The sequence below is a fragment of the Artemia sp. Qi Xiang Cuo genome, chromosome 16 (assembly GCF_049724085.1).
Source record: "Artemia sp. Qi Xiang Cuo chromosome 16, ASM4972408v1, whole genome shotgun sequence".
Lineage (NCBI taxonomy): Eukaryota > Metazoa > Arthropoda > Branchiopoda > Anostraca > Artemiidae > Artemia > Artemia sp. Qi Xiang Cuo.
In genome coordinates, this window is record NC_142809.1 from 58077773 (window position 1) to 58089838 (window position 12066).

General features: G+C 36.2%; 1 protein-coding gene across 2 annotated transcripts in view; it reads right to left on the bottom strand.

Moving 5' to 3' along the window:
• LOC148943127 (growth arrest-specific protein 1-like) overlaps positions 1 to 12066 on the bottom strand; it is a 113530-nt gene that overhangs the window by 56934 nt on the left and 44530 nt on the right. For both annotated transcript variants that reach the window (XM_089102280.1, XM_089102279.1), the window contains exon 2: positions 4410 to 4675. In XM_089102280.1, the coding sequence (XP_088958406.1) occupies positions 4410 to 4667 (258 nt within the window). In that variant the 5' untranslated portion in view covers positions 4668 to 4675. The remainder of the gene's footprint in view (positions 1 to 4409; positions 4676 to 12066) is intronic.

The following is a 12066-nucleotide window of genomic DNA, read 5'->3' on the forward strand; positions in this document are numbered from 1 at the left end:
TTTTGGAATTTTAAGCAGCTTACAATTTTAAAGGTACTTGTCCATTATATAAAACACACTCGAGAAGTGAAGTTTGGTGAATTCTAATGAAATAAATCAAAATATGATAAAAATCAGATGCTTTAGTAACAAAGTTATGAAAACTACCGCAAAGAATTATGGAAGGGGGGCCGCCCAGAGTGTTTAGCCCAAAATAACCTAAACTATTCAAAATACTAACTAAATATTTAATTAAAAAAGTTATAATGTGGTTTCGCAACGAGCCGAAAGTTATTGTCTGGTATAGACCACGTGAAAAACCGGGTATTCATAATACAAGTTCTTGAGTGTGTTTTATATTTTAGACAAGTACCTTTCAAAGCACCTATTTTAAGGAGGTGACGCATAAGCCACAACGTAACAAAAATGCCACAGAAAGCGTTTAGGACTGCAACAGAACGTTCACTATTCGACAATATATAACTCCTGGAATTCCTCAATATGTCCAACGTCTGGGGCATGGGCAAGGCCGTATTCAAGGGTGGAGGGGGGGGGGTTACCGGGTTTAAGCCAACCACCCCCCCCCCCAAAAAAAAATGCCAGACTCGTAAATCAAAGTAACAAAAAACATACACACAAATGTTTAATGCGTTTTTTAAAGTTTCTTTTGTTGCCCCCCCCCCCCGAAAAAAATCCTGATGACAGCCTTAGGTGTGGGCCCCAACTTGCGCAAATAACCCATTTTAAAATGTAAATTTTGTAGATAAATTTTAGCTTCTTAGATCAGCCCAAAGCTAATCATGTTATCGTTAAAGTCCAGAGCCAAAATGGCGACAACGAGAAACCTAAAAGCATTAAAAGTTGAAAAAAATCTTGTTGTACCACTTATTGGATGTATCAAAGGTCCCTTTCGCTAGCTACCCGTCTTTGACAAATCCTAGCAGGGGTCATAAAGAGCAGTGGCTTATCTTAGTTTTTTTCTGTTTGGAAATTATTCTAGTGAAAATAATTAAGCTGTAAAAGAACAAAGATGCAAGTCAGAGGCTAAAAATAAAATAGAATAAGACACCTGGCGTTGAACTGTTTTATAAAACTAAGAAGCCTTTTCACAATAATTGTGATTATCAGACACTACCGCAGAACAATGAAAGAAGTTGATTATCTACTGACGCTGCAGATCGTTTGTTCATCTGATATAAAAGTGCCAACCTGAAATAATAATTGATTCGTCTGCGCAGGTCTAAATCAACTTTCATTATTCCAGCTTTTGAACAATGAAGAAAAGACATCTCGCTTGATGGCGTTCGCCATTTTGGCTTGCTTTTTATGACGATTTTATCTATAAAGTTTTTTTTTTCTTATTCGAGAAACCAGAAAAGTTATCACAGACAAGGGAATAGTGTTCAATCCGTAGAGAGTGACAAATCTCTGATGTCTTTATAAAACTCATCATTCCGAGGGAGTGATTGCACAAACTTGGGGGACTGCTTATGTAACAACAAATTGAGTTTTAGGGCCCATTTTGAGTGACAAATCTGCTCAGAGGGTGTTCCATCCCTTTTCCAGCAAATCCCAAAATCTGAAAAATTACAAATCTGAAATAGGCTGATGAATAATTCATCTGAACAGGTCTATATCAAATTTCATTAGGCTATTCCAGTTTTTGAACAGTGTAAGAAAGAGATATCTCGCTTGAATTTTTGACTTGTTTTTGATGATAAGTTAGCTACATAGTTATATTTTCTTTTAATTGAGGAACCAGAAAAGCCATCCCAGACAGAATGACAAATTTCAGCATTTTTGTCTTATAGCCACCACATTCTAGATCTTGTATCTCAAACATGAGACAATAACCGGTTTTCATGATCTTTGTGCCAGACAATATTAGCTTCGCCTCGGTGGGTGACAAATCTGCTCAGAGGGTGTTCAGTCCCTTTTCCAGCAAATCCCAAAATCTGAAAAATTACAAATCTGAAATAGGCTGATGAATAATTCATCTGAACAGGTCTATATCAAATTTCATTAGGCTATTCCAGTTTTTGAACAGTGTAAGAAAGAGATATCTCGCTTGAATTTTTGACTTGTTTTTGATGATAAGTTAGCTACATAGTTATATTTTCTTTTAATTGAGGAACCAGAAAAGCCATCCCAGAAAGAATGACAAATTTCAGCATTTTTGTCTTATAGCCACCACATTCTAGATCTTGTATCTCAAACATTGACAATAACCGGTTTTCATGATCTTTGTACCAGACAATATTAGCTTCGCCTCGGTGGGTGACAAATCTGCTCAGAGGGTGTTCAGTCCCTTTTCCAGCAAATCCCAAAATCTGAAAAATTACAAATCTGAAATAGGCTGATGAATAATTCATCTGAACAGGTCTATATCAAATTTCATTAGGCTATTCCAGTTTTTGAACAGTGTAAGAGAGAGATATCTCGCTTGAATTTTTGACTTGTTTTTGATGATAAGTTAGCTACATAGTTATATTTTCTTTTAATTGAGGAACCAGAAAAGCCATCCCAGACAGAATGACAAATTTCAGCATTTTGTCTTATAGCCACCACATTCTAGATCTTGTATCTCAAACATGAGACAATAACCGGTTTTCATGATCTTTGTACCAGACAATATTAGCTTCGCCTCGGTGGGAAACTGCATTGTAGCTATACTTTAATTAAATATTTAGTTGGTATTTTGGTTAGGTTAAGTTATTTAATATAATGCAGTCAGGGTGGCCCCCTTTCCATAATTCTCTGTTGTAGTTTTCATAATTTTGTTGATAAAGTATTATATTTTCATCATATTTTGTTTTATTTCATTAGCATTAACCAAACTTCACATCTCGACAGAACTTGAGTGTGGTGGCTATAAGACACAAGTACCCCAAATGTCTTATGTCTTTTTTTCAGAACTCATCACACGGAAGGGATGATCGCAGAAACTTGGGGGAGTGGTTATTTGACAACAAATTCTGAGTTCTTGCGCCCATTTTAAGTGACAATCTACTCAGAAAGTGCCCAACCCTTTTTCCAGCGCCCTTGTGTCTGAGGTTACCCCCCTCATCCACCTTAAGTAGCATCGAATCAAAGTTTCAAATAGCTATTTGTTGAAACGACTAGAAGGTTCAAAGTATACCTCCGAAAGCAGCCTTCAATTTTTTCCAATGAACATGCCAACAAAAGTCAAATTTCAATGAGAATACCCCTCTTTAAAAATTTGTTTTTCAAAATCTAAGAGGACCAAATGATTGTTTCAGAGGAGAGGGGTACAGACCCGACGACCATCACTACATATATTCCTGAATTAATTCATTCCTTAGTGTAAATCAATCAAGCTAAGTCCCATAAGAGGAAAATGAATGAAAGCTTCTCAAATGAAAACTTCCAAATCCCTTAATTGGGACTTAAATCGAAATCCTAACTCCTTATTTGTCAATCCGAGCCAAAGATACGATTTCAGATTCGGGATACATACAAGGGTTCCATATAAATTACAAGAACCCTGTCATTAAAAAGGAGACAGAGAATCTACAACTGAGAAAATGACAAGTTTGACTGATCTACAGTTTGCAAAGCCAAGTTAAAAGCTGTTCTTTATTACCGTAAATCACGAATTTCTATTGTAAATCTTAGCGACAAATTGAGGGGTTTTTCAATTTCTGTGCCACGTCTAACGGCCTAAACCCTTGAGCCATGCTGTCTTTGTTATAACATTGGACTCTTGAGCAAAAGAAAGCAATGGGTGAGTGGGCCCATGCGTAACTGTACTTCAAATGCTTATGAATAGCCTCATTGATTTTGACCTCCCTACTAAGATCGTCTACCATGTTCGGTTAAGATACAGCTTGTTTTGTAGATACAGTAAGTGTAGACACAGTAAGATACTGTCTTACTGTCTTACTAAACTTACTGATACAGTAAGTTTAATTCGTTTTGGACATGAACTCATGCAGGGAGGGCTTCAGGCCGAGATTTGTATGGCTTTTCCTGTAGTTTCTTTTTTTCACGCAGTTCAATAATTTTTGCATTTCTTTCAAAGTTGTACCCCCCCCCCCGAATAAAAGCCTTCTCGAAAGAAACCCCTGCTTATATACTCGTTCTTAAAGAGAGATTTGTATGGCTTTTCCTGTAGTTTTTTTTGTTCCACGCAGTTCATTAATTTTTGCATTTCTTTTGTTGTAACTGTAACTTCAGTTGTAAACTTCAGTCCCAACAAAAAAAAATTCATCCCTGAAAGAAACTCTTGCTTACATACTCGTTTCCAACTAAGTTTTCTTAAAGAATAATATCAAATAGAACAGTAAGTTGTTAAGTCGGAACCCCTTCCTCCCCCAATAAGCTTTGATGCCTAGAAGAGGGTGTGGCTTGTCCGATTTAAGATATAAGAACGAAAGCAATACAATATAATAAAACTTGGAAATTCTTACCCTCATTAAAGCTTGCCCCTCCTCTGTTGAAGTTAAGGCGATGAGCGCGTGTTGGCATGCTTTAGAGCATTCACCACTGCCTCTACCAGTCATGACGTCAGCACAGTGCACCAAATAATTTTGCATTGCCATACCACAGCCACTTCTGAAAAGACACTTTGCTCTAACGTCCTGGCACATCTCAGACGAATCACTGACCACTTGGTATGCCACACTATATGCTATTATACATGCGAAAGCTACTATCAAAGTAGACATTATGACGCCTGAAAATTTATAGAAATTGTAGATCAAAGCTGCTTTAATAGATCTGTATGTGGCAATAATGGTAAAATAGGTGCTTCAATAGATCCGCAATATATAAGTTATGAATGCTTAAATCTCGGCTTAAATATAATCTAGTGAATTATATTAAAGTAAGTACGCGAAGTATATCAAAATATGTGTACCCCATAGTTACGACTTGACATCAACTAGTAGTGCCTGCCAAAACTCCAGGGGTAAGAGTACAGCCTCAAAGGGATAGCCGGATCTGGCAGTACAAAGAAAAAGCACAATTGGTTCTAATCAAGACCATATCCAGTGGGTTTACGGGGTTTGAGCCTCCCACCCCCGAAATGTTTGTCGGACTCGTAAAAATGTAACAAAAATGAATATAAACAAATTTTTTTATCCATTTTCTATTAGTTTTTTTGTACCTTCCCCTCGAAAATAAGTCCTTTTGTAAAAAAAACCCTCCCCCCGAAAAAAAATCCTGAATACGAACTTGGTTCCAATTATGTTAATTTTTCTTCTAGAAACTTCTGAATTTTTTTCCAGGTTATCAAAAAAAGAGGAAATAATATAAGCAAAACTAACAAACTCGTTACAACAATTTCCTTCGGTTTTCGATTAAAAGCCTCACAAATGGGCACTGACAAGGGCGTCCATAATTTGTTCAGGGAGGAAGTTTGCAAAAAATATTTCATGAAGGGCGGAGTAGGGGTTGAAATACGCAGTTTTCTTGCCAGAAAATATCTGTTTCCTTTTTTCCAAATTTGCAGCACATAATTATTTTTAACAATATTATTCAAAAAAATGTCCCGTTCCCGAAAGGAAATTCATCGCTGTAGAATCGGGACAAACTTATAGCGCAAACTCTTTGGACCAAATAGACTTCTTTAAGTGAGTTAAACAAGTCTATAACCCACCTCGAGCTAATGAGTTCACACCAGTAACTGTATATCGGTTCCTCTTTGCTTGTCTCCAAGGCATACTCTCTTATGCCCAACCATCGAGTTTTTTTTTCACAGAATTTCATTCGAATGGAAATGAAGGTCAAGTTAAAAACAAACAAATTGAGCAAAATCTCTGAATTCTTTCAGAGATTTCTGAGCAACTTTTAGGTGCCAAATATATATTTTTTTAAAGATAAGATTTATTCATTATGAAATACACATACTGTGTACTATTACACTACAGGGGCGGATCCAGGATTTTTTAGGGGGGTGGGCGCAAAAAATGTTGATGCGATTAAAAAAATTAGGGGGGGGGGCGCAAAATAGGTTGATGCGATAAACTTGCGTTAGGAGCAAGTTTAATTAACGCAAACTTGAGTTAATTAAGTAAATTACACTACTTTAGACTACGCTAGGGGGCGCCCCTCCCCCCTGGATCCGCCACTGTTACACTATACTATTCCCTCGAAAGCTTTTTGTCCAAGAAAAACTAGAAGTTGGAGACTTCTTAATTTAATTTCGAACAGATACTTAAATTTACTTGACCTGAACAAAATTACTAATCTTTTATAAAAACCTTATGCCCTTTACGGAAGCACTGTTAAAGGTGCATTATCCCAGGTTATTCTAGAAACCGTTAGCTACTTAACCACTGGAATTCTAGCCACTTTCTTAAGAAGAATCATGGGCTAAGAAATCAAGATCCACCAGCAATTTACACAAGGGTCTTTGGGTCTGTGCCCCTCAAAATTTCCAAAATTTGGAACTTAACCCTAAAATTTCTTATCCTTTCCGTGTTGATTCACCTTTTTAGTAGCTTTCTATCCCCCTAAAAACAACTCTTGTCACCTGCCTGTGAGTAATGATCAAACAGTTCGTGGTAACGAACTGTAAGTAAGGAGCGACCCGGCAAAATGGTAACCGAAACTCTAAAAAACGGAATTTTGATACCAATAGATACATCAAAAGAATCAGATTTTAATTCTGATTTCAAATATATAAGTTTCATCAAGTTTAGTCTTACCCATCAAAAGTTACGCGCCTGAGAAAATTTGGCTGATTTTCGAAAAAAGGGGGAAAGACCCCTTAAAAGTTATAGAACCTTAATGAAAATCACACCATCATATTCAGCGTATCAGAGAACCCTGCTGTAGAGGTTTCAAGCTCCTATCTACAAAAATGTGGAATTTTCCATTTTTTACCAGAAGAAAGATCACGGATGCGTGTTTATTTGTTTGTTTTTTTGTTTTTTTTTTTTTTTACCCAGGGGTGATCGTATCGACCCAGTGGTCCTAGAACATCGTGGGAGGGCTCATTGGAACGAAAATTAAAAGTTCTAGTGACGTTTTGAAGTGACAAAAGAAAATGGAGGACAACTAGGCCCCCTCCCAAGCTCATTTTTTCCCCTAAGTCACCCGATCAAAACTTTGAGATAGCCATTTTGTTCAACATTATCGAAAATATAATAAGTATGTCTTTTAGGGTGACTTAATCCCTCGAAGTCCCCAGGAGGAGGGCTGAAAGTTATGAACTTTACCCAATGTTAACATATAGTATTGGTTATTGGGACCCGGCTCAATGGTAACCGAAACTCTAGAAAACGGTATTTTGATGCAAATAGATACATCAAAAGAATCGGATTTTAATGCTGATTTCAAATATATAAGTTTCATCAAGTTTAATTTTACCTATCAAAAGGTTACGCGCCTGAGAAAATTTGGCTGATTTTCGAAAAAAGGGGGAAAGACCCCTTAAAAGTTATAGAACCTGAATGAAAGTCAAACCATCATATTCCGCGTATCAGAGAACCCTACTGTAGGGGTTTCAAGGTCCTATCTACAAAAATGTGGAATTTTGCATTTTTGGCCACAAGAAAGATCACTGATGCGTGATTATTTTTTATTTTTTTTTTCCCCATAGGTGATCGAATAAACCCAGTGGTTCTAGAATATCGTGGGAGGGCTCATTGGAATGAAAATTAAAAGTTCTAGTGCCCTTTTCAAGTGACCAAAAAAAATGAAGGGCAACTAGGCCCCCTGCCAAGCTCATTGTTTTCCCAAAGTCACCTGATCAAAATTTTGAGATAGCCATTTTATTCAGCATGTTCAAAATATTTTAAGTATGTCTTTTAGGATGACTTAATCCCCCGAAGTTCCCGGGAGGAGGGCTGAAAGTTATGAACTTTACCCAATGTTAACATATAGTATTGGTTATTGGGAAGTATACAGTACAGACGTTTTCAGGGTAGATTTTTCCTGTTAGTGGGGGGGGGGTAGGGCAGGGACGTACGCAGGGGGGGGCCTCCGAGCCCGCCCCCCCCCCCGAAATCTCACGATTTTTTTCATTTTCCCATAATTTTCTGATTTTTCTCACAGAATAATGGGTTTGAAGGATTTGGTCCCCCCCGAAACAAATTCCTGCGTACGTGCCTGGGGTCAGGGGTTATGTAGGAGGATCTTTCCATGAAGGAAGTTTTCATGGGGGAAGGGACATTGCTATGAAGGGGACGCCGGACTTCCCATCATTATTTAAAAAAAGATCTGAAATTAAATATAAAAAAACAAGTTTTTTCAACTGCAACAGCAGCAACATCAAAACTTTACACGAACAGAAAATATTACATATACGATTGGGTTCACCCCCTAGACAATAACTCACTCTTTAAGCCAGAGATTTTTTAGTACTTTCATAAGAGTTATTTATTCTAATTAACGGCCTTTGTGATTAAGCGGTCATTTTTAAAGAATCGGAAAAAAATTCGAAATTTCGCTTAAAGAACAAGGTATTGACTAGGGGGCGAACCCCCTAATATGCGTATTAAAAATATATGAATATAGAAGTTCGTTACGTAAGTTAATTCGTAAGTTACGTATATTTATTACTAATAAAAACGTTCCTTAATAAAATGAAAAAAGTTTCGAGAAAGCCATTTAACTAAATAAAAGTAAATTAATATGCAAATTTTGTTTTAATTATTCATGTACTGTGAGCCAAAATCAAAACCTGCATTTATTCAAAAACGTTCACAAATTAAATAAAAAAAACAAGTTATTTTTAACTGATAGTATGGAGCGACATTAAAACTTCAAACGAACAGAAATTATCCCTATGATAAAGTGGCTGTCCCCTCCTCAACACCTTGCTCTTTACGCTAAAGTTTGACTTTTTCACAACTCTATTATTTAAAACAATAGAAAACTTTAGCGTAAAGAGCAAGGCGTTGAGGAGGGGACAGCCCCTTTCATATACGGAATAATTTCTGTTCGTTTTAAGTTTTAATGTCGCTCCTTACTCTCAGTTAAAAAAACTTGTTCTTTTTTATTTAATCTTAAAGAAAGGATTGATAATCTTAAATGTAGCATTTAAAATTGTGTAGTTTTCGTTCCCATGCATATATTAAATGGTTTATGTAAGAAAAATGTCAGAAGCCTAAGCTGCCAAACATCAGTTGCAAATTATGTATTCTTGTTCTTTTTAACAGATATTTTGATCAAGGAAGCCAGAGGTGACAAATAATCCAATAACGATATCAAACAGTTCGTGGTAACGAACTGTAAGTAAGGAGCGACCCGGCTAAATGGTAACCGAAACTCTAAAAAACGAAATTTTGATACCAATAGATACATCAAAAGAATCAAATTTTAATTCTGATTTCAAATATATAAGTTTCATCAAGTTTAATCTTACCCATCAAAAGTTACGCGCCTGAGAAAAGTCGGCTGATTTTCGAAAAAAGGGGGGAAAGACCCCCTAAAAGTTATAGAAACTTAATGAAAATCACACCATCATATTCAGCGTATCAGAGAACCCTACTGTAGAGGTTTCAAGCTCATATCTACAAAAATGTGGAATTTTCCATTTTTTGCCAGAAGAAAGATCACGGATGCGTGTTTATTTGTTGTTTTTTTTCCAGGGGTAATCGTATTGACCCAGTGGTCCTAGAATATTGTAGGAAGGCTCATTGGAACAGAATTTAAAAGTTCTAGTGCCCTTTATAAGTGACCAAAAAGATTGGAGGGCAACTAAGCCCCCTCCCACGCTCATTTTTTCTCAAAGTCACCAAGTTAAAATTTTGAGATAGCCATTTTGTTCAACACAGTCGAAAATCTAATAAATATGTCTTTTAGGATGACTTAATCCCCCACAGTTCCCAGGGGAAGGGCTGCAAGTTATGAACTTTGCCCATTGCTTACATATTGTCTTGGTTATTGGGAAGTATAGACATTTTCAGGAAGGATTTTTTTTCTGGTGGGGGGGGGGCTGGAGGAGGGGGTAACTCGGGAGAATCTTTCCGTGGAGGATGTTTCTTTGGGGTAAGGGACATTTCTATGAAGGGGGCGCCGGATTTCCAAGCATTATTTAAAAAACGATCAGAAATTAAATTTAAAAACAACAAGTCTTTTCAACTGAATTAAGAAGCAACATTAGAACTTAAAACGAACAGAAGTTATTACGTATATGAGGGGGTTCTCCCCCAAGTCAATACCTCGCTCTTTCCGCTACAGTTTTTTTAGTGCTTTCAAAAGAGCTATCTATTCTAATTAAACGACCTTCGTGAATCAGGGGTTTGTGAATTAAAACAATTTTTAACTTTTAACTTAAAGAGCGTGGTATTGACTACGGGGAGAACCCCCTCATATACGTAATAACATATACGTAATAAAAAAAAAACAATAAAAAAAACAAGCGATACGGCTCAATAGTAATCGAAACTTTTAAAAACAGAATTTTGATGTCAATAAATGTATCAAAAGAATAGGCTTATAATGCTGATTCTAAATATGTAAATTTTATTAAGTTTAGTATTACTCATCAAAGGCTACGAGCCTTAGAAAATTTACCTGATTTTTTAAAGAGGGGGGAAACATCTCCTACAAGTGAAAGAATTTTAATGAAAATCACACCGTCAGATTCAGCGTATCAGAAAACCATATTACATAGGTTTCAAGCTCATATCTGCAAAAATCTGCAACTTTGTATTTTTTGCCAGAAGAAAAATATACGAATAAGTTCGTTACGTAAGTTAATTTGTAAATTACGTCAGAACCAAATTTAGATACAGCCATTTAGCAAAAGAAAAGTAAAATTTTTATGCAAATTTTGTTTACTTATTCAATGACGGTGAGCCAAAATAAAAGCTGCATTAACTAAAAAACGATCAGAAATTAAATAAAAAAAACAAGTTTTTTATGCTGAAAGTAAGGAGCGACATTAAAACTTAAAACGAACAGAAATTATTCCGTATATGAATGGGGCTGTCCCCTCCTCAACGCCTCGCTCTTTACGATAAAGTTTTACTATTTCTAACAACTTAATTTTTTAAAACAATAAAAAAATTTAGCGTAAAGAGCGAGGCGTTGAGGAGGGGACATCCCCTTTCATATACGGAATAATTTCTGTTCGTTTTAAGTTTTAATGTCGCTCCTTGCTTTCAGTTTCAAAAAGCTGTTTTTTTTTTATTTAATTTTATACAAACAACCGAAGTTAAATAGATGGTTACTGCCCTAGGCTTCGATGCTGAAAGTATGCTCTAATTTCATTGGCTTATTTTTGTGACGTACTTCGGTTTATTCTGTGACGTACATCACATTATTCTTTTATTTAAGAAGATAAAAATAGCCCTGCGTTTTCAAAAGCGGAGTTAACCAATGCTTCGGGTTAACTATTCTGAGGGATTATGAAATAGAGATATTATAGCCCTATACTTCGATGTTGAAATTATGCTCTAACTTGATTGGTTTATTTTTGTGACGAAATTTCGTAAACCACCACATTATTTCTTATCGCAGGAAAAAAAAACCTTTCTTTTCAAAAGCGGAGTTAACCAATGCTTCAGATTAACTATTCTGAGCGACAATCTTATCTTAATAAACCAATAATAACTGTATAGATGTATGTTTATTTATTTATCACTAAATTTTTTGTCGAAACAACATTATAATTTTTTCTGCAAATTTCCTGAAGAAATGGGTAAAGGGCTATATTCCTGAAGAAATGGGTAAAGGGCTATATTCCTGAAGTGCAATTCCTGAAGAAATCATCAACTCCACTGGTTAAGATCTGACTGTTCCTTTTATGAAAATTATTAAGCCTAAAAAAGAACAAAACAATTTTGAGCTATGACATTTTTTAGGTTAAACTCTGTGATTTTCTGCACGCAGCCTAACCTAACCCACTTGTGGGATAAGTTTCAAACTTCCTAAACTAACCTGTCACCACCAAACCTTGCATAAAAGTGAAAAAAGTTGACTGGCAACGTTGACTAAATCCAAGGAGAACAAAAGGTATTTCGGACATTCACCGGTGAATGTCGACGTTCATCAATTTTGGACATTCACGGTAACATATCTACATTATCTAAGGAACGGCTTGTGGGATGGAGTTGAAGCTTTCAGACACTGTTGGGGGAAGGAGAGGGACGAGGGAACTTTAAATCTTAC